This window comes from Urocampus carinirostris, chromosome 3, assembly GCF_059441175.1.
Source record: "Urocampus carinirostris isolate Australia breed hairy pipefish chromosome 3, RoL_Ucar_1.0, whole genome shotgun sequence".
Taxonomy (NCBI): Eukaryota; Metazoa; Chordata; class Actinopteri; order Syngnathiformes; family Syngnathidae; genus Urocampus; species Urocampus carinirostris.
The window spans coordinates 30,485,985-30,513,536 of NC_142351.1; the positions used below are offsets into that span (position 1 = coordinate 30,485,985).

Genomic DNA, 27,552 nt, shown 5'->3' on the forward strand with positions numbered 1-27,552 from the left:
ACTACCCTATTTTTATTGCAGTGTGTATTTTATGTAGCACTATTTAAATACTCTTTATCAACACGTTATATTGGGTATTTCTGTATTCTATTTTTCAACACAAGGATACTGCTGGAAGTGTGAATTTCCCTTCGGAGATGAATAAATAGAATAGAATTTACTTTTATCGTCATTCTTTGTAACCATGCACACAGAACGAAATGTCGATACACCTGACCCGCACAGTTAAACTGTAGCGAGCCGATGCAGCCGCAGCCAAACAGGGTGCAGCCATTTTAGACCCAACTGCTGTGTTGGGAGTCATTAGGTGACCAAAACCTCCAATTCCAACCCTTAATGCCGAGCGCCAAGCAGGGAGGCAATGAGTACCAATGTTGTAAGTCTTAGGTATGACTCGGCCGAGGCTTGAACCAGCGACCTACCAGTCTCGGAGCGGGCGCCCTACCATCTAGGCTACCGAGCTGGTGAAATGATCTGCATTTATATAGCGCTTTTCAAGTCAAGACTTCCCAAAGCGCTTTACAGTGTGCTACACATTTTCCAATAGCGGCCGTGCAGCCATGTAAGGCGCTAACCTGCTTATTGGGGGTATTAGGGGTTCAGTGTCTTACCCAGGGACACTTCGACATGCAACACAGGGGAGCCAGGATTCGGACTGCGATATCTTCGATCCCAAGACGAGCGCTCTACTTCCTGAGCCGCTGCCGCCCAGTATCTATCTATCTATTTAATTTAATGCTGAGAGCAATATCATTGAAATCAATTTTATTTTTCAATGAAGATTTCTTTTCAACACCAGGAGGCAAAATAATACACAATGTCCCTTTAAATGTATTTAAATGTAAAAGAGTAAAATATACAATACTAGGAATTGTTGAGCTTTTAGGTTTTCACGATTAGAGACATGCCACAAACACTATAAAAACTACGCCTTCAAAATCAGGCCAGACATTCGAAATGCTTCCATAATACAAAGTACTATAAAACTGTTCTTGGATGAAAAATGATGTTTATTACAAACATTTGACATAGAACTGTTATTGGTCACTTAGCAGCTGTAAGATTTGTAGAAATAACACCGTCAGCTTGGTTAGTTCTATCTGCTGCTCAACATTTCGGTCGACGGTTGCCTCAAATTTCGAGATTTCATCATGTGCTTTTCGTCACTGGTTAGTGGTCTACGTTGGCCTATAAATGAACAGGAACACATCTCATATTTAATCCAACAAACATAGTGCGCTTGATTTTTCTTCAAAACTTTTGTCACAATTTAAACCATGTGAAATACATTGTTGAACCTCAACACAATAGAACAAGGGTAGGCTAACATTTGATACAAGTGCCACATTTGTTTTTTTTTAAATGTTAGCTAATGGGCCATGCTTAAAGAAAAAACAAGTAATTCACTATAATGATAAAAAAATCAATCGTGTATTGGCATTGATGTGCTTAGATATTCTAAAAAAAATTATATTTTACTTGCTATAATTAAAACAAAAGAAGTGTTAATGTTTAAAAAGTGTTTGTCGGTGTGACCTGACAGTAGCGTCAGATATTTGTTTTGTCCTTTTTGAAGTTAACTTAAACCATAACTTGACACAATAATAGTAAAATTCAATTTGAAGTGCTACTTTTAAATTGTTTGTAATGAAACAATATATCAAGCTTTATGCAGGCTCATTCTGCCCTCCGCGCCAAAGAATGCTAAGGATTTATTCCCATAATTTTCTATAGTTCCATCAAAATGGACTTTTATTGCCCACAAGTTTAGAAATGTTGATACTTTAGAAGGTGAAAAAACCTGCCCTGTTAATGGAAAATTCTACTAATTTAAAGTATTTTTATATTAATGATTTGTGCATGAATGTGAGAATTTTATCATAAACTCACCATCTATTCCAATTTCATGACAAAGGAAAGCTTTGAAATAGCTATGAAATAATTTCTCACCACTGAATGTAACACCTTACTCCTTGGTGAAATATCACACAACATTCAAGCTTATATCCTACAAAATGCAACTATACATCACTGTGTGCCTGTCAATATTTAAGCGCTACATTCTACCTTTAACCCAATGATACTTTCTCAGGCTGCATAGTTCCTTAAGGACGAGGGTGTCTCAGAATGGCACCTGAAGATGCAGACAGGAAGAGAGGAAACAGAAAGTTGGGACACACAAAAGTTGGGCAGGGGAGCAAGTTACACATGGGGAAACATAGATCTTCAGACAGAAACAGGAAGTCAGACATGGTGATGGGCAGGATAGGTAGGAAGTGAGATGGCCAGTTGGTGACACAGACGAACATAAATGAGGAATGCATAATCCAACTGAACAAAACTGCACGTACGTTATGAAGACATCACGGTGGCGCCACCACAGGAACGGATGGTCATGATGGGGCAATATTTGGAGGGACAATAGACCTTTTCAGGAAGTTTGTAAACATTATTCGTCGGGATGTTTCTGGGGCGTTGAGAGGAGTCAGTGGGTCTATGACACGGACGCCAGCTTTACTGAAAATTGTTTTTTGGGAAGGGTCAGTCTTTGCAGCCAAGTGTCCCTTTAAGTACTGCAATGAGTCCTGTATTTGAAAAAAACTTAATAACCACCAGAAGGTAAAAGTTTATCAGTGTCCTTTTTCCCCTCAACTGTGTAGATGTTGCAGTGGAAAAGATATCCATGTGAACAGATCACTGTTGATCTACAAATTATCAAGTGAAACTAGTATTTAGTTCAAAATATATAGGCAAGATTTCTCTCAGTTATAGTTTCAACCCAGATGCACCTACCACCTTTAAGTAAAACATAGGAAAAAAGGTCTATTATGCAAAGAATCCAAATACAAAAAGAAAAGTTTCAAGTGCAAACACAGTATGGTCGTCATGGCAATGCTACAGTGAGGCACCACCAAACGGTCAGTAGACAAAAAAAACAATACAAGGGGGCGCCAACGAGACACACTTTGATCCATTCTCAACACATGCTCACTCACACTCACACTAATATGACAAAACAGTTTCTCTAGTAAGGTGAAAAACAGATTCTATTATTCTTCATATTGTCATGATCTTCATCAAATTTGTGGCATGTATGCAATACAATATATGTACGTCCTCGAGACAGGTGCAGAGTCATCCAAGGGAACCCCTGTTCTTTAATTTTTTTTTTGTAACCGTCTTTAGTGTCTAGGCCACGGCAGGTTCCCGGGTTTAAAAGTTTGTGATGTCCTCTGTGATTGGGTATAGCACCAATCAGATGGCAGTCCTGAACAGATTATTTCTAGAGGTTGTTTTTACACTGAGACCGCAGGAAAGAGAATTACCTGCTACAGGGAGTCTTTGCATGTGTTTTTTTGTGTACGTCATTGTGTGTTGAGTGCGCTGCGCGCCACCCAGCCTTCAGCTGCCGGCGAGTCGCTATTGGCTGGTCGGTAGACCAGACTCTGACCCTGTTGGTTGGAAGCCAGAATTTGAACCTTCTCGCCACGGAACACGCAGATCTCGTCTTCCCGTACGGCCACAAAGTCTTGAAGCACCAGCACCAACTCCTGAGAGAAAAAAGGTTGTGATTTACATGTTAGCAAATGTGTTTGTCACAAACTTACATCTAACGCTAGCAGTGGGTAAAGACTTTGTCCTCACAAATAATTAAAATAAAAACATAACACAAACAGTGTTGGGAGTAAAGAGTCTAAAGAACGCAATCATTTTCTTTTATTCTCAGTAACGAGTACTGTAACGCGTGTTTGATCAAATTTTGTAACAAACGTTGTTACAACATGGTATGTTACCCTGCTACTTTTTTAAAAAGATCCCATATTACAACTTTAACCGTGTTGCAGCGGTTTCTCCTTAGCTCAGTACCATGTAGCCCTCATTATGCAAGCGAAATGATGCTAAAAACAAAAAGTAAACAGGACTGGGATGTTTACACTCAAGATTACTTTATTAGGTACCTCTGTCCCACAACTCTTTAACACTTAATTTCTAGTCAGCCAATCACATGACAGCATCTTGGTGCATTTGGGCATGTAGACGCCATCTGGACCTCCAGAAACCTGCTGGTATGGAGGTGCAGGCAGATCCCCCCCGTGGCTGTGCTCCAAATGGCTGCAGATACCATACAATCTGCGAGCGGCGGGCCTAGGACGCAGCCATAAAGAAGACTCGTCTGTACCCACCCGGAGGGGGGAGCCGGAGCTACACTGTGGGAGTCCCGGCAGCAACGGCCTGGGTTGTGGAACCCAGAAGGGAGAGGACCCACGCAGAAGGGAAAGGACCCACACAGAGGACTGGAAGAATGCTGCTTGGGAGGGTGGGATGGCAGAGCTATGCCCTTGCACAATAGTATTGCCTTTTACACGCTGGTTAACTACTGTTAAAAGAAAATAACTCTGAAATTGTTTAATTGATGTTGAAAATGTCAGGAAAAAATGTTAAAACGTCATATCGTCACGTCATATTGTCAAATATAAAAAAATTGTGAATATGCTTGATGGCTGTGTTTTGCTGCTGTTGGTGTCGGTGGATTTGTTCAGACCGAGGACAATCGACTTTGGCCTGGACGGATCTATTGACACTAACAAAGATGTTATATAATGAAATTGTGAATATGTTTGATTTTCGAGAAGGTTTGTTCAAACCTCACTTTGTGTTTGCTGTTAAAAACGTAATATTGGAATATAATATTGTGAATGTGCTTAATTGCTGTTGAGATTGTCATGATTGTTTTCTGTTTTTAGTGTCAATAAATTTGTTCAAACCAAAAAAAAAAAAAAATGTAGACGTTATCAAGACAATCTCCTGCAGTTCAAACTGAGCATCAGTAAGTGGAAGATATGTGATTTGAGCAACTTTAAACGTGGCATGGTTGTTGGCGCCAGAATGGCTGATCGTAGTATCTCAATCACTGCTGATTACTGGGATTTTCACGCACAACCATCTCTAGGGTTTACAGAGACTGGTCTGAAAAACAAAAAATATCCAGTGAGTGGCAGTTCTGTGGGCAGGAATGCCTTTTTGATGCTAGAGGTAAGAATAGAAAGGCCAAACTGGTTCAAGCTGATGAATGGGCAAAAGTCACTCAAATAAACACCTGTTACAAACAAGGTAGGCAGGAGAGCATCTCTGAACGCACAGTACGTCTTGAGGCAGATGGGCTACAGCCGCAGAAGACTACGCCGGGTGTCACTCCTTTCAGCTAAGAAAAGCAAACTAAGGCTACAATTTGCACAAGCTCATCGTAATTGGACGGTAGAGGATTGGAAAACCTTGCTGTTTCTGATGAGTCTCAATTTCTGCTGCGACATTAGAATGGTAGGCTCAGAATTTGGCGTCAACGACATGAACGCAGGATCTATCCTGCCTTGTATCAACAGTCCAGGCTGGTGGTATTGGGGGAATATTTTCTTAGCACTCTTAGGGCCCCTTGCTACCAATTGAGCATGGTTACAGCCTATCCGAGTATTGTTGCTGACCATGTCAATCCCTTTATGACCACAATCTACCCAACTTCTAATGGCTACTTTCACAGGATATTGTGCCATGTCATGAAACTGGAATCATCTTAGACTGGTTTCTTGAATATGATAATGAGTCCACTGTACTCAAATGCCCTCCACAGTCACCAGGTCTCAATCCAATAAAGCATATTTGGGATTTGGTGGAACGGGAGATTCATATAATGGATGTGCAAATGTCAATATGGACCAAAACTCTCTGAGGAATGCTTCTAGCACCTTTTAGAATCAATGCCTTGAATAATTGAGGCAGTTCTGTAGGCAAAAGGAGATCCAACCCTTTACTAGCATGGTGTAGCTAATAAAGTGGTTGTGTGTGTATATTTACCTAAAAAATTCAACGGTAGCGCCACCTGAACACATGTCATTTTTCCATTCTGAGCTTATGGTATTCCTCCTACCACATTAACTCGCATCTAAGCCATATTTACAACTATAAAATACCGAGATCGGGATTAGTATATATGCACATATTTATTGTGAGTCACCAGTAGCAAATGGTAAGCAGTGCATGGGGAGGGAATCAATGGGGACAAATATTTCTGCAGGTTTGCCGAAATCTGCTTCAGGTTTTCTTCCCACCTGTGAATCCTGATCACCATCTGGTAAAGGCTGAGGGGCGTGTCCATTGGGTGTGGGAGGGGTCGAAGGGGGTCGCCCCGATGACAGTGGGCGGTTCACCGATATCCCGCCTTCTTTTTTCTGGTACTCGATAGGAGACTGGAGAGCTAAATGGCGGTAATAAATGTCAGCAAGATTTGTGAAGCAAAGCGGCACGACGTCCCTCACTCACCAGACAGGAAGTTGTTTTGGGCATCCAGCAGGGCGGCGATGTTCTCAACCCAGGTATTTTTTATGTCAGTGGAAGAAGCTTGGAGTGTGAAGCGCTCCGCCGAGCCACGAGACCACAACATAAACTTACAAGGATCTCCTTCCACGCTCTCCTGCATGGCCAGGTAGCTTACCTAAAGACCACAATTTTCGTTAGTTTACACATTTTTAGGTCTGATCTAGATTTTAAGTTGTACATCTACAGTGTAGTACTATGCAGTGCCACAACATGGAAGGCAGCACTGAGCTTGACTACATGTAGATGCAGTGGAATCAAAATAGAAAAAGCAGCAAACTATGTGTCTTTTGTTTGAACTTTTTGTTAGATTGACTAAAAATAAATCCACATCACAGACATGTAACACCCACAAATGGGATGAAAGTCACTAGATATTTGTGACTGTTTAACACAAATATGATCAGTATTCCGCTATTGTTAAGTTTATTCGGTTTTTAATATTGGAAGTGCAAAGGAGATTGCCAGTTGGATATTTTGACTATTATTGCGCTCTGTTTGTTGTTTTGACTATTATGCACCTTTTACATCATTGTCACTATCAGCCAATGGTGTTGCCGTTCCTTGATTACGACATCGTTTGGGTGATCTGCATTTGTGACCCAAAAGATTTGATAAGAAATGGTAATTGGACTGCATTCGTAAAGCGCCTTTAATCAGTCACTGAAGACCTCTGAATTGATTCACAATGTACTTCATACTTCTACCCATTGATATACACCCTCACACGCCGATAGCCAGGGGTAACCATGCAAAGTGCCTAACCTGCCTATCGGAAGCATATGGACTTCAGTGTCTTGCCCAGGGACACTTTGACATTTAATGGAGCCGAGTTCCATGACGACCGCTCTACCTCCTGAGCTACTGCTGCCCTCAAGAAAGAAGAGCTTTTAGAACAGGTTGGTTTTGTATGACGTTTGGGCTCTCCCTTTTTCTCCTAGCAAGTTTAAAAGCCATTGATGTCGTCTCTCATTAAGTCAAGTTAAGCAATGCAAATCATGTCATGTTTATTTGTATAGCCCTTAATCACAAGGAGTCTCAAAGGGCTGCACAGACTACAGAGTTATTACACCATCCCCTGATCTAAAACCTACATGAGGGCAGGGAAAAACTCAAAAACCTCAATATAAGGAAAATGAAGAAACCTTGAGGAGGGACCGCACATGAGGTAGTCCCCCTTCCAAGATGACCAGGCTGCAATGGATGTTGCAATAACAAATAATACACAGATATTGTCAACATAAGATATATGTTATTCATATGCCATACAATAAAATTGTGTTTTAAGCCTACATTTCAACAGTTCCACTGAGGTTGCACATCTAATCTCAGGGAGCAGAGCATTCCACAACATCAGGGCATGAATGGAGAACGCTCTTGAACTTGCATTATTTTTGAGTGTACACTAAACTATACATTTAAGAACTATCTAGTTCAATAAACACATAAAATAAGGAATCTGATATTTTCTGTTGAGATGCTATGGGTTTTTTTGTGAACTAATGAAAATTGCTGGGAATTAATTAGATAAGAGATTAATTGTCAAATGATCACCTATTACAAGGTAATTATTTGACTGTTTCATCAAACCTCATCCTGACTTCTTATCCATACGTTTTAATTTTAAATAAAGAGAAAAAAACATTTTCTGATTGATCTGTATCTGCCAATATTAATTTTGGCTGATGTTTTAATGTGGAAAAATGTCCTCTTATTTTTTTTAAAAAAAGAAGCCAATATCAGTAGTGCCATGTGCTGACACTGATTTTCCATTAATGTAAGTTAAATGGCAGAAAGTAAAGTATTCATGTTTGTTTTTAAAACATCCCAACAGAAAAGGTGTCCCATGTGGTAAACAACATGTCCCTCTTGAGTTCAGTTTGTACAGTCTGACCTTGATGCTGTTTTTGAACTGGTATCCGGGATTGTTGGATCCTTTGCGGAGGAGTTCGCTGAAGATGATTATCTGCTCGAACAGGAAAACCCGGCGTTCTTTGCTCCGAGACAGAACTCCTCCGTCTTGCTCCCAAACGCAGAAGGTCTCCTGTTGCAGCAGCTTCCCTTGAGAGGTCAGCTTCCCCTAAAGACAGCCACTCATACAGTCAGGTTTCGCAGCCATTGTTAAGATGCGCTGAAGCGGGCTCAGTTTTGTCACGCCGCGTTGTTATCTAGCTTGGCCTTCCTGTCGCGATGTGGGGGAGGGAATCAGATAATTTGAAAGCAAAAACTTACTGTTGCCGTTACGGTATTTTGGACAAGCCCTTCACATTTTCAGTTTCGGCCAAAAATTTTCCTTTCGGTGCATCGCTAATCACTGTATTTTCTGGACAATAATTCGCACCCAAACCCTCAAATTGACCTGAAATTTGAACATGTGCATCAATAGTGTGCTTGAAATATGGAAAAAAATTCATACCGGTATTCTATTTTTGCAATTGTTGATTAGTCAACAATTGCATGAAAATGATGGCAATGGGGATCAAACCCAGACAATGGAAGTAAAAGCACCAAATCATAACCACCAGGCCAGTAGAAACAAGGATAATGTAGGAAAAAGCCTTCATTATCGAACTATTAATAGTCACGATACCAGATACGAATGTTGGAAAAAGGGGGAACAGAAAGTAAATGAAAAATGGGTATAATGTTTTTTCCACTTTTTCTTAGATCATACGAAGTATTGTAAGTTACAAACATTAATGAATACATGAACCCATGAGTCTATATCCTTCAGGATGGCAAAATTACTTCCCACAATGACTTTTCATTCAGTTCAGAATCTTATGTGCTCCGTTAAGACATTGCAAGTCGGCAATACAATACTGTAATTCAGTGGTCCCCAACCTTTTCCGTACAACAGACCGGTTTAATACCTGACAAAATTCTCGTGCCTTGTCTCAATAATAACATGGACTCGGTATCATGACTGAAAATATTGTGATAACACAAAACCTTTTTCGTGTGTCATCTGTAACCCTTGTTATCTAGTGGTTAGATTTAGAAGCTCTCCCCCGAAAGATCCTGGTTCGATTTCTGTTGCATTCAATTTTTGCAATCATGATCAGCGTTAATTTGTACTGCCCAATCAATGCACAAATATAGTACTTATTTATTTTCAGTGTAACCGAAGCCCTTATATTCCTGTGCAGATTATATCACAAATACCCAATTTTGTGGTGTGTGCCTTATAATGCGGAATACACATTCGTAAAAGGTTTTGTTTCCTGGTGTCAACATACCTCGTACCCTTGCAGGCGGCCAAGGTTCATCATGTCATTGCAGCGCTTTGGGACCAGCGACATTAGGTCCAGTGCTTTCTACACACAGATTGGAGCAGGTGGTGAGTAACAGAAGGCTCTAGTTAGGGTGCTTTAGTTAGCACTCAAGAAACCGACCTCAATCTCCTCGCAGTCCAGCCCAGCTTTGGATGTGTACTTGAGGAAATCCTGAGATGTACTCACATAAAGTCAATATTTGAAAGAGCTCTAAATCAAAACGTGTCATGTGACTCACCTTCAGCAGGAGCTGATACTTTGTAATCCTCTGAATGGGCTTGATCAAGTAATCACTGATGGACATCCTGCAGCTGATCTCGTGCTGGATCTCCTGAACACACAAAAGAGTTATTATAGTAATTTTTATCCAGCCCAAGAAGTGCGCTTTTGTTAATGTATTCAAGGTATGTTTATCATTTTAATCTAGGAATGTGTGGAACAAAAAAAAAAAAAAACAGAGCTGAGATTTGGAAGAGATTATCATCCACACATTGTGACTGATGATACCAATCTGGAACCGAAGTGAAGCAATCATCTAAAATGTTTCATTTGTACATTCAGACACCATAACCCTAACCTATTCATTTATTTTTAATAAATAGAGAAACTTTTTTTATGAATAGAGTTATTTTTTTAACTCTTTTTTTAGAATACCATTTATAAATTAATAAAATAATATTTTTTATACTATTTTTATCATTTTTTCCTAATAAATATGTTTTATACATTTAATAATTTCATAAATACATTCTCTTTTTTTTTATAAATAATTGCTTATTTGTAATATACACTTTTAATAAATTGTCACTCAAAGCAAAGGTAAAGTCCAGAATACAGAGAGCACCCAATTAGAAGCCTCTTGCTCAGATTTATGAACAAAACTCAATCTTTTCTTTGTACTAGCCACCCTGAATTTTAAACCACAGGCTTGAACAGCCTCGAAAATGAACCAATTCATGTCTATTTCTTACATTTTAAGCCCAGCGCACACCTGGCGCCAAAGAAGTAGTAGCTTGTGGTCCAGAATTAACAGTAATCATACACAAGCTCATATAAATTAATAAACATTGTATGCTGTGAAATACAAACAATTTTTACAACACAACTTTTGCAAATTACTCCATGGCTATAAAACTAGTATTGAAATGTACGTTACCTCAAAGAAGGTTTCATACTCGATGACTATGTACTCTGACCGAGGCTTGTTTTGACAGTAAACCACATACATGTGAAGTCGGCGCTCCTGCGGTGCACAGGTTTCATCGTCAGATCAACAGTTAACTCTTTGTTTATAAGCACATAAAATCAGTGCCAAACCAGACACAGCTCACATGTTTGATGAACAGGTCAGCCAAAAGGTCGTGGTTTTGAACGCATCGCTCCAGCTCGATGAGGAAGAAACTAAAAAAACAGCATGCAATGATTATTTTGTGTGTGCATGATTTTTTTTTACAAACTAAATACACAGTAATATTTTGCAGGAGTCAGAAACTAGTATTTTTTGTTGAAACATAGTATTGTAAATAGTTAAACATTCATTCAATAAAATATAGCAAAATACACAAGTTGGCAAAGCATGTAGCACAGCTCAACTTTAGAAAAGTACACAGATTTTCTGGTAAAATAATGTTAAAAATAGTGACTCAGTCAAAAATTTAGGTGTCATATTTGACCCCGATCCATCCTTTCAAACACACGTCAAAAATATTACTAGAACAGCTTTTTTGCATCTTCGCAACATTGCTAAAATTCGCCCTATGCTGTCTCAGTCGGATGTGGAGATCATAATTCATGCGTTTGTTACGTCCCGTCTCGATTACTGTGAATGCACTACTCTCCGGTCTCCCGAAGTCCAAAATCAAGAGCCTTCAGCTGGTACAAAATGCTGCAGAGAGGCTTTAAACTAAGACAAGAAAATTTGATCACATTACCCCGATTTTAGCTAACCTGCATTGGCTCCCTGTTAGCTTAAGATGTGAGGTTCTGTTGGTAGTATATAAAATCATGCATGGACTTGCTCCCTCAAAACTTTCAGATATAATTTCCCCCTATGTTCCTGTCCGGAGCCTTCGCTCTGAAAATGCTGGTCTACTAGTCATCCCAAGAGCCAAGAAGAAACCTGCAGGTTCGAGAGCGTTCTCCATTCGGGCCCCGGTGCTGTGGAATGCTCTTTCCCCTGATATTCGATCTGCAACCTCAGTGGAACTGTTTAAATCTGGGCTTAAAACACACTTCTATTCTATAGCATATGAATAACCTATATTTTATGTTGACAATATCTGTGTATTATTTGCCCTCATGCAGGTTTTAGATCAGGGGATGGTGTCATAATGGTTCTTTGGTTTGCAATAATCTGTGGTCTGTGCAGCCCTTGGAGACCCTTTGTGATTAAGGGCTATACAAATAAACATGACTTGACCTGAAAATTTTAACTAGTCTAATTAATGTTATCGATGTAAAACGCGATTCAAACATTGCATTTATGGAATTAAATATAAATGAAAACCTCCATTTACAGTGCAGGTATTATGCTCATATTTGTCCAGGTAAAAGAATGAATACACTCAGCAGTTCATTTTGCGACTATCACTTGAACAAACTTATTTTTTTAAACTGAGCCTATACATATTTATTGGTCTCAGGTTCATATATTTTTTTAATCAATGGATTGTTTAGGTGCCTATGTGCCTGTCTTATATAGTTTTGTTTTGACTATCCTAAATGTTCAGGTTTTCAAAAATTTTAGTACTTAAGAGTTATGCACTCACTCGCGATGCCAATCGTAAATCTGCTGGATGTTGCCAAAAACGATCTTGTCTTTTCCCCTCATGTCTTCGGGGATCCCTCGTACATCCAACCTTGACATAAAGCCCTGGCACATACATCGGTGTCAGTAACATCAATGCCATCAACGATTTGTGGGTAACGGTGTACACATTTTGAATCCAACCTCCACGATTACACCCAAGTCCTTCACATAGTCCTTTTCAGATTGAATCATCTCGTTCACGACAAACCTACACATGGAGACAAGCAACGGCGTGAATGTCAAACTAAGCCTTCTCAATGCGAGTTGTTTAAAACTCACATGCGTCCTCTCATAGCTTTGTTTTGTTGCTCGCTGTCAGACTCGTTAGAACTTTGGTCCGAGTCAAGGGCCTGCAAATAATTTACAGCATTAGTAAATCCCTGGAGAACCCAAGAACCCTTTTTCTTTGGAAAATTATGACCCATGGGTTATCCAGGGTTAAAACAAACTAAATAAAAACATTAAAATAAAATAAAAAGTAAATTAAGGTTACCACTGTGTTGTTGGGATCTTTGATGATCTGCATGGGTGGGGGTAGAGGGGTGTGGCTTTCTTCCTCAGGCTCTTCCTCTCCTCCACTTTGTCCTGCTTCTTCTTTCTTTACCTTCTTTGTAAACCAAAAAAAATAAATCACCTACTGTAAGGTCCTTTTTTTCCATTATATAAATGGTAACAGTAATTTTCATACTTTGTCCATCAGCGTTTCAGAAAATAGATCATTGGATTTGAAATAAAAAACAAAAACAAAAGACAAATGACATCATTTGTTGCTTTGGCTATTGATTATTCCACGGCCACACTTGACTCAAAACAATCGTGACACCAATTATTGGGTTCAAGCCTTCCACAAGAAAAACACACATTTTTGAAAAATGTATTCTAGGGGGAAAAAAAACACATACAAAAAAAGATTGCTTCAAATCCTTTTAGGTGTTAAGTTATTGCAATGTCTGCACTCTGAAGTCACATACTTTAAGTTTAAAAAAAACAAACAAACCTCCACGCACCACAATATATTGGTTGCTTTATGTGTTTATACATCTCCTTTTTCAATTTTGGGAATTTCACATTGACAGAGTATCATATAGGCCGTCTGGAATTTTTTTATTACTCTGGTTGAGATCAATCTGCTCTCCACACTCCTTTTCTATCAAGGGTTTGTCACTCTCTAAAATCTTCTAGACATTTTCTTACTTATTGTTCTCTCTCATCAATTGAGAAAAGACAAAAAAGCTAAAGGCTAAGACTACGTCTCTGTTTTGGTCTGCCGCCGTACGTGTCATATACCAGCTCAGTAGCCTAGATGGTAAGGCGCCCGCTTTGAGACTGGGAGGTCGGTGGTTCGCGCCCCGGCCGAGTCATTCCTAAGACTTAAAAAGTGGTCGGCGGCGCCCTCTGTTGGCTGCGGCTGCATCGACTCGCTACAACGGGTCAGGTGCAATCGACATTTCGTTCTGTTTACATTGTTACACAGAATGACAATACAAGGAAATTATTATTATTATTATTTCTTGCCTGTGATTGGACGGTTGCCACAAGTGGATGCCTGTGATACTAATGCCTAAGAGATAATCCACTGTGGGAAGTTGCTGCTACCTTGTGGGTTTTTTGGAGAACCACTTTGAATGACTTTCATTAAAATCAAGAATAGAATATACAAGGGTCATATATAAAGCATGTCTCCTCTTCAAGGAACCGTTTGAATTTTCTCTTTTAGCCCAACGGTTGCAAAGTTACAGTAATTTAAAATACGATCGTAAAACAGGGTCGGCGGTGCCCCCTTGGTAAGAAGGGGGTTAGTATGAAGAAACATTCACACAGTTTTGTCTCATATACAGTTTCATTCATTGTAGTCTGTGTTCCTACCATTGTGGAGTTTCCTGTGAGGGGCACAACCACCTCTGGTCTGCTGTTTTGCCTGCGATTTCTAATGGGAGCCTTCTTCTGTCCATCTGCTTTTCCTTGGCTCAACCTCCTCACCGGACTGGTCAACCACCGCTGTCATGAAACACACATTACCTTCAAATTAGTCTGTTTCAATTGTATAACGCTTGGAGAAGATTGAGCTACCATTGGAAAGGACAATATAGTTAAAGACCAAATCTAAATTATTTTCATCATTGTTTTACTTTAGAACAAACATTAGCAAAGTTTTCTTGCATCATTTTCAATTCAAAAGACCACACTTGGCCCTTAAATAGCACTCAAAGTCTACTCAAAGATACTTAAACATAAATAAAATGAAAATAATAAAAATAGAGTTAATATACACATTTAAGATGCTTAAAAAGGGATCATTACTAAGGAAAAGAAGTTGGCTCAACCTAATTTGCATCGAGGTTCTAGCTAGAGATTTAGGAATCAAGGAGGTCAGTGTGAATCAGAGATTATATAATAAGGAGCGACCCTAAATCTTTATTACCTTCAAGGTGTTTCCTGTTCCTGAGCCACTACGTTTTGGTGCTGGTGAACTGGCAACGCCCCCCACTCCTCCACCTGCATTGGAGACCACAGTGGATGCCCCACCTGCAAGGCAAAACAAGTCAAAAAGTCAGAAGTCATTATTCCTATGTCATATTCACAAACACCTCAAAAATATAAGCAAAGCCAAGCAAGTCAATTCAGTATTCAAATTAAGCATATAATTCCTCAAATCATTAAAACATTGATGATTGGAAAATTGTAACATTTTAACTACATATTTTACTAGCCGCAAAGCAGCTCTTGATAGTGATTTAATTTGAATTTTGTCAAACAGCAATTGCTGAACTACTGTAGATTATTCATCTTTATGTTTTTTCAATGACTGCATGGTGTTTGATGTTGTCTTTGCAAAAAACTTGAATCTTGCTATTTTTACTCTGGATATAATCAAACATTCAATGAATCTAAATGTGTGCATTTTGGATTATCACTTTACAGTACGTACTTGATTTATCAAGTGTTATAATTTTAACAGGTTCAGATTTTCAAATAAAACTTTCAAATACTTAAGCAGTTAGATTTGAGTCTCATCAAAACAAAGTGATGTGAAGACATTTTGACAGGCAATTTCTGAGTTCTAAAACAGGCTACGTAGTCCAACTCGTGTCAAGTCACTTGATTGAAGTGCCAGGTGACTAGATAACTGGCCTCTGCCCAGTCTGGAGAACATTGCCCATCTTACAATACAACAGCAGAGCCAGTAACATTATAAAGGACTCCTCTCACCTCAGCCACTACCTCTTTGACCTGCTGCCCTCTGGTAGACACTACAGGTCCCTTGCAAAAGAGCATGCCCTCTTTCAGTGTTTTTACATTTTTCCATTAATCAGCCAAATATAAACCCGTCACATGTATCTATATTAGTAGATGGCAGCAGATTACAACTATTTTTTTTATTGGTGTATACTAATGATCTGCTCATGAGGTGGTAAAGGGAAATATATTAAAGTGTTTTGTTAGATTAAGCCATTTGAGATAACATTACACAAAATACAAATTTTGCAGATTTTTATCATTTTTTAATTTTTGTTAAAAAAAAAAAGTCAAAATCTATCTTTGCTGATTTTTACTCATTTTAAATATTATATTTCTATATTATATTCATTTTTTAAACAAAAAAAAAAACAGATGAAAGTATAGAAAGTATAGTAGTATTTTTAAAACAGGTTAAAACTCTAACACAATCTCAAATTACAGCAAAATTATTAACTGAAATGAATAACCTGTGTTACCTTTTGAGGAAAGGTGATCACAAAAACATTATACTATAAATCTAGACAACATGATAATGGTGTGCTTCGAGATATTTTTGCTGAAAAAAAAAATGTGCCTTGGCTCATAAAAGGTGGAGAGACTCTGGTCTATCCATCCATCCATCATCTGGACCGCTTATCCTCAGTAGGGTCGCGGGGATGCTGGAGCCCATCCCAGCTATCTTCGGGCAGTGGGCAGGGGACACCCTGAACTGGTTTCCAGCCAGTCGCAGGGCACACAGGGACAGACAACTCACTCGCTCATTCACACTTAGAGACAATTTAGACCGGTCAATAAGCCTAACATGCATGTTTTTAGAATGTGGGAGGAAACCGGAGGAAACGCACGCAAGCACGCGGAGAACATGCAAACTCAACACAGGAGGTTCGATATCATGACCTCAGAACTGTGCTGTACACGCACTAACCACTGCTCCACCGTGCTACCCGACTCTGGTCTAATGCAAACGAAAACCAGTGACACACAGTGTAGCAGATGGTTGCACGGCAAACATGGTGGGGACCTTAGGTCGGGATTCAACTATGCAAAAGAAATACAAATGCATTTATTCTTTAATAAATTTTAACTTTGGTATGATAGTTTAGGTGTTTTTGCTTATTTTTCAATCAATGTTGTTGTTTTTTTTAGTGAATTATGTTTTTTGTACCACTATGAGGCACTAAATATTACACACAGTCCCTCTATTATGTGTTTATCCTGGAGAGCCAGGTCTAATATCGTTGTTAACAATGTTCACTTTGTTGTCATGTTGTATGTTATGAAGACAAATCTCATTATTTTGTGTCTCACTTTGAGTAGGTTGGGTGTGCAGCGCAACTGTCTCGGGAGTCAAAGGCCCAGAATCTGTTGAGGCAAACAAAGACATAATGGTATAGTGAAAACTACCAGCATTTGTGTTTACAACAAATAATATATCTGTTTACTTGTCTACAACAAAGGTAAGTCACAGGCAGAGCGGTAAAGATTCTCGCTAGCTGACGGTATCACAAGAGTGCATTCACACTTCTTATTTTTGAAACCGAACAGGACATGCAAAACAAAACAAGTCTAAAAATCAATACTTTGGTCCTCTAAAAATAAATGACAGCTATATGTAAACTGTTGTGAATACACACCCTAAAGTGCAAGATGTCATAATTGGGGCAATTAGAAATGTTTCCTTGTTAAAATTTGACAAGGTCTCAGCTGCAATTAGCCGGCAGCTGTGTTCAATTGAGTCTTGTTGCATTCATACCATTTTACTCTGAATTTGTATGAACAAAATACAATAAAAAACCTTCTCTGAAAGAAAAAAAATGTTAAAATAATTGGACTATTACTATCAACACTCTCAAAAGCAAACGTGTGCCTTGTAGTCCCATGAAGAGATGTTTTCACTGATAAAGTGCACAGTAAATACCAGTACTACCCTGTACGTTTGCCAGGACATTTATGTGAAGTGTTGTATGAAATTGAAAATAAATGTCAAAGTAGGAAAAACACATGAGTACAAATCAAGTGGATTTATCAGGAAGTTTCACACGGGAGAAGGAAACCTGCATGTCCAGTTTAACACGCCTGAGACATTCCTGCTGCTCGTCAACAAGTTGGCTTTGCTGTCAATGTTTAACCATCTCAACTCGGCAATTCTTCAGTATCAGACCTACCTGCTCTATTTTCGCACGTAATCCAGCCCCACACTACAGAACAATCCAAGCATGCACTTGTGGCGCGCCGCATGCTTCAGCGTGCATCCATGTGGAGAAAAGCAGACAGGAAGATGCACAAAGGGAAGCCGCACAGTTGTTCTGAACAGCTGGAGTGACAGACCCAAGTCCAGAGGAGCAACGATCAGGGGGCGGGGCTTAACTCAAGAGGCGGAGTCTTGAGGGGAGTGTGATTTGCGATGAGTTGGGATTCGTTGGATTAGTGACGAGTAAAGAGAATGAAAGGGCCCTAAACTGGGTAGATGAAACCATTTTAAATTTATGATTAAGAAATAAATTTATACATTCAACCATATTTTTATATAAAAATAAATGAACCTACATCTTATTCATCATTCGATTGGCAAAGAAATAAAGTACAGTATAAACTGCAATTGGATCCCTTAACCACTAGGGTCGTAGGGCACCATTTTCTGTGGGCCAACAAAGTTTTCCACCCAATCCCCAACCGAGAACCTTTGCGTGTTAGGCGAATGTGCTCACCCTGCACTACAGAAACACATATAAACTGTGGAATAGAAAAAAACAACAACGTTTCATCGTATTATAAATAAATGAAGACTATGCGCTGCTCCTTTTGAATGGTAAAAGATGATGCCTCATTATGAAAAAAAGTCCATGTAAAGAGAAAAAAAAATACTGAACTGCTTGACTTGCTAACGGTATTACCAATTCTATTGTTTAGGGCTGAGGTGTGGGGAATCTTTGGTCCCACTATTGCCCTCTGCTGTGAAGCAAGAGAAGTGCGTGCCTCATTCTGCATCCGCGAACTGTCTGTACAGTAATGTTCAACATACAGTACTCATTTTATTTATAATATTCATCATGTAATGTAAAAAAAACACAGTGCCATCTAATGGTTAACACGGAATAAATATAACCATCAGGGTGTTTCCAAACAATTCGATGTCATTTGAGATGAAAATATTACAGAAAGCACATGATTTAAGAAAATTAAATCAATAAGTATTAATGTTAAAGATCATAGTTTATTCTTCCAAATCCGAATGAGAAATTCAAAAGCATGTGGATTATGTGAACCGCCGAGACACATCATACGTCAAGTCGGTAATACAGCTCCTGCCAAACATGCTGAAGCATATCTTGGGTAACAGCAAATTACTTTTTTTAAACATACAATGTATCCGCTCTTGAGTTAGTACAGGCAAATACAAATATTTATTATAATAATCAATTATTAATATTCAAAGGATATACAACTTTTAAAACATCATGTATTTTTATTTTATATTATCATGAAGACAGGTGAGGCAAAGTCTCCCCTGCCTCCCCTGACTGCAGGTCACTGGATCAAAAGCAGAAAATAAGTGAGACATACTGTAATTGGTTATTAAGTGGAAATGTTGCCTTTTACTTTTTATGAATGATATTGCGGAATATTTCTAGCATTCAACATTCATTCAACCTAATGATGTAATACTATTTTATTTATCTAAAAAAAGTATTTTTTCACTTTGTTTCATCCCCTTCATCTTTCATAATGGTGGTGTATGTAAATTTAAAATATTCTACTTTATGACGCTATCTTTGGCTTAAATAATGTTTGCAGTTCCTTTTGCTGCATGTGAAAGTATGTGAAATTCTTAAATGCACTCAAATAAACACTTTTTATATTTTGTTGTTTTTGGGTTGGCATTTGGACTCTATTTGAACAGTCCTTTTCTTACATTCACCATTTTCATTCTGGGGAAAAAGAAAAGGGTGACCACGCACTTTAAATAACTCTCCTCCCCCACCCGCCATCCACGCCTGCTGGGCAGAACATCGGTAAAAGAAAGATAAAAGCAGATAGGTGCTGTGGAAAAAGATGTATAAAGGCTGTTTGAACTCAGTTGGGTGTTGTTAACACATGCTTAATGGTAAAAATAGTTAATTCAAAACCTTATTAAGGACACTTCAAACGACGCACACCACCTTTAAAGGAACTTTGAACATATAAGCATTGGGCAGTTATATTTACAAACGGAATCCATGTTCTCAGCGGTTCTTTTTCAATACTTATTTTCTGTATTATTTGGCACGTCAATGAAAACGGGCTATGTGGCTAAGCAACAAAAAAACGGCGTTGAACCTAAAGAGTTAAACCACGGATGCAAAAGATGTGCCAGTGACAGGAAAGAACTTCAACACCCCTCGTGTTGACCAGGATGCCTCAACACGAAGTAAAACAAAATGCAGATGTGTGTAACACGTGCAAGAGTAGGGGAATCCCAATTCCTGAAGACACTTACCCTTCCCAGAGCTTGCCAGCGACGAGGAATTGGAGGCACTGAAGGAGGTGGTGGTGATACAGGAGGGGGTGTTGCCCGAAGAGGCAGGGGATGCCGGAACAAGTGTTTCCATGTCGGCTGCGCTGTGCGAGTGTGACAGGCAGAGGGCACTCAAGGGCAACAAACCCTCCTGTTGGAAAAAAAATTCACGATCATCACTTGACAGAAGGGTTTACTTGGATGCTCTTGGACATCCATTAAACGTACATTGTGTAATATTTGACCACTAGATCGCACCGCATTTTCTAACGCGAACGAAAACCTGTCCCAAATGAACACAGTGAACCAAACCGAACAAACATGGGGGCAACTACTAGGTATGGATTTCACTATGTAAAATAAACACAAATTTATCAACTTATGAATATCTATAAAAAGTAACATTTTTTTTTGGTGGCCTTTAATAGAGCGGACTTGCCGACTTACAAACGGCGAGGGGGGAAAGAACGAGAGAGAGAGAGAGAGAGAGAGAGAGAGAGAGAGAGAGAGAGAGAGAGAGAGAGAGAGAGAGAGAGAGAGAGAGACCCATTGTTTCTGGTTTGCTCATTTGTGGGGGGAAAAAAAATAATAAAAGATTTAAAAATAAAAAAAGGAACTTTTCGGAGGAAGAGTTCTGGTCCCCATTAACCGCAAAAAAACAAGATATTTTCCCATTTTCCAGTAGTTTGCCTACCCCTGCACTTATGTGCCTGAACACCTTACCTGTTGAGGTGTTTGATCGGTGGTTCTGACCAGACACCAGCCGGCTCGCTCCGTTGAGCGTTCTACCAGCTCCACAGTCTGGCCGCAGCGGACACTGAGCTCTCCAGATGACCCGGAGGAGAAATCCAGCAACACTACCACTAATTCGCAGCCTCCCGACAGCTAAAAGCGGGTACAAAAGCACACAAAATAACCGTTGCAGTGTTAATTTTGTACTGGGAATTATTGGTAAGATCAGGCCTAATAAAGCAGGTCAGACCTGGCTTGGGTCTCCAAGTAGAAAAAAACGACCCGGCACGGCCTCGAAGCAAACCTGAAATTGTCTTGGCTATTTCAATTTTTCATATGAATGCTTTTATTTTGTGCGCACTTCTGTTTTAGATTAGTTTAACTTGGTTTCAAAAGACAGGAGATCACTAGTTACATACACTTTAAAAACACTTTGGTCAAAAGTGGGACCAACCCAACACTTGGATTAATTTGACCTATTCTTGAGGGTTGTTTTACAGAAAAAGGCCCAATTGTTTGGGTTATACTAAACAGGATGACCCAGACTGTTTTAGTATAAATTTGATAGAAAGTATTTTTTCAGAACTCTCCTGTGTAGTATGGGTTGGTGGATCCCTTAACACAGGACATCGAGTCAAATCAACCCAACTATTGTGTTGGTTCATTTTTTATCCTGAATGTTTTCAGAGTGTAGCGTCCAAAGCAACTCATTTGTTTACTTGCACTCCCCATTGAAAAGACTAAATGTATATTTTGAGGCCGTGTCATGTCTTAATTCTAGATTGTAGGCAATGATAGCTAATTGTTTGCATGTGTTGAATTGTTTATGTTGTAATGGTGAATTCTGTTCAAGCAAGAAAACTTACAAGGAGATTCTGGTCAAATAAAGGGACTCTCCAATATTTATAGATTATTGATCATCAAATTAAAGACAAAACCACCATGAAGTGCTTATCTTTCATTAAGGTGCATTCTATATACAATTTAAAAACAATTTTTTTAAAAAACAGAGAGAGAGAGAGATATTCTGTGTTAGAACCGACCCAAAAATCTGGGCCGTGTTGTCTCGGGTTTAACATCATATCTCTATTGAGATGCAATGGTGTTGGAATGGTGCTCTGTGCAGCCCTTCGAGACTATTTGTAAATAAGCGCTATACAAATAATATGACATTACCTAATTTGACAGTAAGGACTCTAATATTAGCCATTCTTCACAGAGGATAAAGAATCTATTGCATTTAGTACAGTTATGTCATATTGTCACAAGCGTACTGCTTTTATCTAAAGGACATTCTAAGACATTTAGAATGTTGTGATTCATTTTCTATAAATCAACTAAAAACCCCAAATATCATACTTTCTTGATTAATTACATCCATTAATCCATTATCTTCACTGCTTATCCTCACTAGGGTCACGGGGGATTCTGGAGCCCATCCCAGCTATCTTCAGGCACCCTGGACTGGATGCCAGCCAGGTGCAGAGCACACAGAGACAGAAAACCATTCACTCGCTCTCTCATACATAGGGACAATTTAAATCGGCCAATTAACCTGATATGCATGTTTTTGGAATGTGGGGGTAAACCAGAGTGCCCGGAGGAAACCCACGCAAGCACGGGCGGAACATGCAAACTCTGCACAGGATGACTGGTAGCTGGATTAAAATCCATCCATCCATCCATCCATTATCGGCACCTCTTATCCTCAGTAGGGTCGCGGGGGTACTGAAGCCCATCCAAGTTATCTCTGGGCAGTGGGCAGGGGACACCCTGAACTGGTTGCCAGCTAGTCGCAGGGAACACATGGACATAAAATTCAATCGCTCATTCACATCTAGGGACAATTTGGACCGGCCAATTAGTCTGAAATGCATGTTTTTTGAATATGGGAGGAAACCGGGTTGCCCGGGGGAAACCCATGTAAGCACAGGGAGAACATGCAAACTCCCCACAATAAGGTTTGATCTCATGACCTCAGAACTGTGCCACATACGCGCTAACCACTGCGCCGCGGTGCTGCCTGGATTCAAACCCAAGACCTCAAAACTGTGCCATGGACGCGCTAACCACTAGGCTGCCCTGGAATTGTTACAAATCAAATGACATTTTGGAAGCCTTTTATTATCCTAATATTGATGGTTATGGTTTACTGCCTTCATAATGTTTGAATATTTGAGTTTTCACAACCACCAGTAATATTAAAACAATATAATAGTTGCAAGTCTATTTGTATTAATCCAGAACGTATGAAATGTTTTTTAATTGAATTACAGAAAGTAAAGAACCTTATCACAATATTGTAATTTATATTACAAACACATCAATCTACAACCAGTCTGCAATAGGTCTGTGACAAAATGAAAATATATTCAGAATTTGGATCATAGTCAAAATAAATTGTCTTCAGCTTATTTTTATAATCCACATTAGTTAGAACCTGTAGGATACAATTTCTTTCCCAATCTAATTATCCAAATGATTTAAACTAGCTTGCTGTCACCAGGGTAAAGAAATACAACGTACCTCTGCCGCAGAGCAATGTCATGAAGTTTTCTTAAAGACTGAGACGGCGAAGGGAGGAAACCCCCTCACACATCAACAGAGACACAAACATGCGTGCACACACCCAGCTGCAGCAGTGATGAGGTCATCTCACACACGCCTCTCGAGTAGCGTTTGCCAGCGTGCACTACCTTGTCGCTGTCTGCCGTGTTTTGGGACGTTCTGGAAGCGATGGAGACCGTATCGGGTTGACTGCTGGCGTCGCCCAAGCTGTCGGCGTCCTCGCTGGTCTCTCTGTTAAACAGGAAATGTAAATTGTTGTAAGATGTTCTCCAAGACTCAAAAACAGGCTCTCTGTGATACAGGGCCCTCGAACAAAAATTGACTTGGGTGCCGCCGGCGCTCAGGTCTGGTTGAGATTGTGCTAAATGCAGTTTTCCACAACAAAAACGCTGATGAATACATACCACCATTCTCAAATATATGTTATGAAAAGTTCTACACAAAATAAGTTAACATTAAGAATTCATGTGAACATAAGCAAAACCAATCAACAATAAAAACATTCAAAATTTGCGTTGGATGCATTTACATTGAAGGGGCAGTGTGCATTATTTGACCACTTGATGTCGATTTGGTGTGTGGTGCAAACAAAAATGAGTGCGTAAAAAAAATACAAAGTACGGACAATCAAAGTGACCAAACCACAACATTTTATTCTCTTTTTTTGCTCAGCCTTTTGCAAAAAAAGAGACAAAAGAAGAAGAAATTTAATTAAAAAAAGAATAACAAATAAGAAAGAAGGGGAAGAGAGAAAGAATAAAAGAAAATTAATTAAAAAAAACACATTCACATTTTTGACTCTTTCTGGGAGATTGATACAAAGGAGGGATCCCCAGCCCCCTCGCTAAACTCAAATGATGTGTTGCAAAGCAACTATATTATCGTTATTTTACTATTATTGTTTAAATGAACAAAATGATCAACAATATCACACAGTTTAGCTTGTTTTAGGTACTAATTACATTTTATATGTAAAAACAGTGAAATAGTAAAATAAGAAAAAGATATGCACAAAAGCTTACTTGGAAATGTGAATAAGAACAACATTAGTTTTTTTCTACTGTAGGGAGCAATCTAAGAAAAGTTATATCATTCAAAGTTGAATAAAATATCATAAAGACGTTTTTTTTTCTGGGTTTTTAACCACACAGTGGCGGGTCATTTTGACCCGAAGACAACAGGAGGGTTATAGGGACGGTGTGTATTATTTGACTACTGGATAGCTCTGTATTGTGCAGAACAACCGAAAATGAGTGCTAATAGCACAAGAAAGAATACAAAGTACGGAGGGTCGAAGCGACCAAACCACAATCTTTTATTCAATTTTTTAGGTTCTGTCTTTTGTATTTGGCTTTGGGGAGGAGCCGCAGCAGTGAGATGATGGACTGTCATATCAGAATGTTATGTAAAATAACCGCACATTTCTTACCCTACAAGTGTTTTAAAAAGTACATGCTTATATGATAGTAAATGTATTTTTTGCTCATTATTGAAATCAACATACAGTGGTATCTCTACTTACAATCGAATCGGTTCCAGCAGTGACGTTGTGTAATGAAAAGGTTCTAATTTGAAACATGTTTTCCCATTGAAATGAATTGAAACGGTCTTCATCCGTTCTGAAGTCATCAAATGCAACCCAAACCCCATTAAATCAACTGCAACTGCCCTGTAGGTACACTGATGTTCAGTCAATGCTCATACATATACCACATAGTATAAATAAAACAAAAAATAAGGTTAAGTAAAAGCAAAAGATTAAGTAACTGTAGAGAACAAAAAGCTGTATTAGCCAAGAAATGTTAAAAATTAACAACCAAATAAAAATGATAAAGTGTGAAAGTTAGTTAAAGGTCCTAGCATGTGCTTCCACTTGTTTTTGTCTAGATCTCAAAATGTTTGCAGAATGTTTCAGACAGTTATAATCAAACATCTGCATTGAGCGTTCGCTTTATCGGGATGTGTTTTTGTGTTAAAATCCCGCAATTTTCCCGGCAGGTAAACACTTCCTTAATTTCTGCTGTCCGTAACGTGATCGTGTGCCAGCGAGCTCTTTTTCTGGTATCCAAATCATTAGAAGCTTTTCTATATCTTTATTTATTGCCGTTCTACTTTCATTTTTGCGATAATATTTTGCTTCTTTCTAATCATATGTGGAGCCCTGAAAACATAAACAAAGCGCAGTGACGAAAATAAACTAGCTCAACAGACTGAACCATTTGGCAATTTAATTCAGGGGGTTGCAAGGGCCTCACCTAGCTGATAAACCACTGATCGTATAAGGAGGAAAATTTTAGTCGGACGCAAGTTGCGGATACAGAAACATTCGTCAGGGTCACTCATAAAGCAAGGTATCACTGTATGTATTTCTTTTTAATTCATGAATGCCATTTCTTACCACTAGGAGGCACTAAATAATACAAACTGTCCCTTTAGGAAATTTGTAAACCATTATTTAAAAAAGAAGATAAAACTGATTAGTTGCTCATACTGACCTGCGTGTGATACTACGTTGTCGTCCGAGAGTCAGATTGGGGGTTTTAGGAAGCGGGATGGGCTCCCGCAGTGCCCCTCGCAGGTGACCCCTCCTTTCCTGGATCACCTGACGAATGCTGCGCACCCACTCCTGCTTCAGCTCCAAGGATGACGCCTAACGGGAGAGCGTGACAGGTTGACGGAGAATTCACAGAAACGGAACCGCCAACTTTTAAATGCTTACCTTCAGAACTGTCTTGTTGTCCGAAGTTGGCGTCCTTCCAACCCAAAGCGCGAATTTACAAGGATCGCCTTCGATGTGTTCCGTGACACCAAGTTCTGATGTCTGTTGCGTGGAAGGACAAAGGACAGTCGTGAATCGATTGTAATCTGTTTTTCTCACATGCTCAAGTAGTAGGAAAGCTTGTGCTACCCTCAAGCGGCTCTTGTAGAGGTATTTGGTTCGTCCCGAGGAATCCTTCATCTCCTTGCTGAAGATGAGTGACAGTTCGAACAGGAACAAGTGTCGGTCACGCCCTTTCCTGATGAGGGACTTTGGTTCCCAGACGAGAAAAGAGTCTTGCAGCAGAAGTTCCCCATGCACCTCGAGACCCTCTTCGAGACCTGATAATTACATTAAGTCAGCATTGTTCTTTTACAAAACAGGCCTATTAGGGTGCAATTGAACCTTGTAACCTTCATATACGTGATCAAGTAAGATAGATAGATAGATAGATAGATAGATAGATAGATAGATAGATAGATAGATAGATAGATAGATAGATAGATAGATAGATAGATAGATAGATAGATAGATAGATAGATAGATAGATAGATAGATAGATAGATAGATAGATCGATAGATGAATACTTTATTCATCCCTGTAGGGAAATTCACATTTCCAGGGGTTGAAAAAGAGATATTGAATACAAAAATACCCAATATTATGTGTTTAATAGGGAGCATTCAAATGTTACAAAAAATTGACACTGTGATAAAAATAGGGTAAAATATGCAAATGTGGGGTTGGGGTTTAATATATATATACATATATATGTATTAGCACTGTTACCGTCAAGCATGCTAACGTGCATAGCATCGTTAGCTCTCTTGGGAACACTCAGCATGACGTCGAGGCCTTCCTTGATCTCCCCCTTTCCTTCTTCGCAGCATGCCAATAACTCCTGCAAAAATGCACCAGACAATTAGGCCCAACTTCAGTGTTTCTCAACCTTTTGTGAGCCATGGCACACTCGTTTTAATTGAGAAAAACTTAGGTCACAGCGCCCCTAAGAAGTATGCTAAAAATGCATTATCAAGACAGGCTAAAGTGTAATAGGAATAGTATTTTGCCACATGCTACCATAGAGAAAGGGGGTAATTTATTCTGTTGTATGTTTTAATTTACTTCATTTTAAACTGTTTGTTTTAGTTTTCCATTTTTTTCTTGTATTCTAGAAAAATATAAACAAAATAATTATAATGATCAATATTATTTGCTAAGGGAACAATTTATTTTAGTGTTTGAACATGTTCTTTAACATTTGCAATGCTTTTTTTCTTTAACACATAAAAACATTTTAGGGAT

The 27,552-nt window shown here is 39.0% G+C and overlaps 1 protein-coding gene across 2 annotated transcripts in view; it reads right to left on the reverse strand.

The window, feature by feature from the left end:
* Positions 1-989: 989 nt before the first annotated feature.
* The window catches only part of LOC148369396 (kalirin-like), a 52,084-nt gene continuing 25,521 nt past the window's right edge, over positions 990-27,552 (reverse strand). Inside the window, exons 35-57 of one of the 2 annotated variants that reach the window (XM_088331394.1) lie at positions 27,037-27,148; positions 26,397-26,587; positions 26,208-26,309; positions 25,984-26,138; positions 23,617-23,719; positions 20,912-21,073; positions 20,171-20,339; positions 17,002-17,055; positions 14,876-14,979; positions 14,320-14,451; positions 12,947-13,057; positions 12,733-12,803; positions 12,595-12,661; positions 12,413-12,516; positions 10,976-11,045; positions 10,801-10,887; positions 9,883-9,975; positions 9,765-9,815; positions 9,609-9,686; positions 8,264-8,449; positions 6,316-6,487; positions 6,105-6,250; positions 990-3,551 (exon numbers count right to left, since the gene is read on the reverse strand). In XM_088331394.1, coding sequence (XP_088187520.1) covers positions 3,366-3,551; positions 6,105-6,250; positions 6,316-6,487; positions 8,264-8,449; positions 9,609-9,686; positions 9,765-9,815; positions 9,883-9,975; positions 10,801-10,887; positions 10,976-11,045; positions 12,413-12,516; positions 12,595-12,661; positions 12,733-12,803; positions 12,947-13,057; positions 14,320-14,451; positions 14,876-14,979; positions 17,002-17,055; positions 20,171-20,339; positions 20,912-21,073; positions 23,617-23,719; positions 25,984-26,138; positions 26,208-26,309; positions 26,397-26,587; positions 27,037-27,148 — 2,706 coding nt within the window. In that variant the 3' untranslated portion in view covers positions 990-3,365. Of the gene's footprint in view, positions 3,552-6,104; positions 6,251-6,315; positions 6,488-8,263; positions 8,450-9,608; positions 9,687-9,764; positions 9,816-9,882; positions 9,976-10,800; positions 10,888-10,975; positions 11,046-12,412; positions 12,517-12,594; positions 12,662-12,732; positions 12,804-12,946; positions 13,061-14,319; positions 14,452-14,875; positions 14,980-17,001; positions 17,056-20,170; positions 20,340-20,911; positions 21,074-23,616; positions 23,720-25,983; positions 26,139-26,207; positions 26,310-26,396; positions 26,588-27,036; positions 27,149-27,552 lie in introns of both variants that reach the window. The other variant, XM_088331393.1, reaches the window with a different exon arrangement.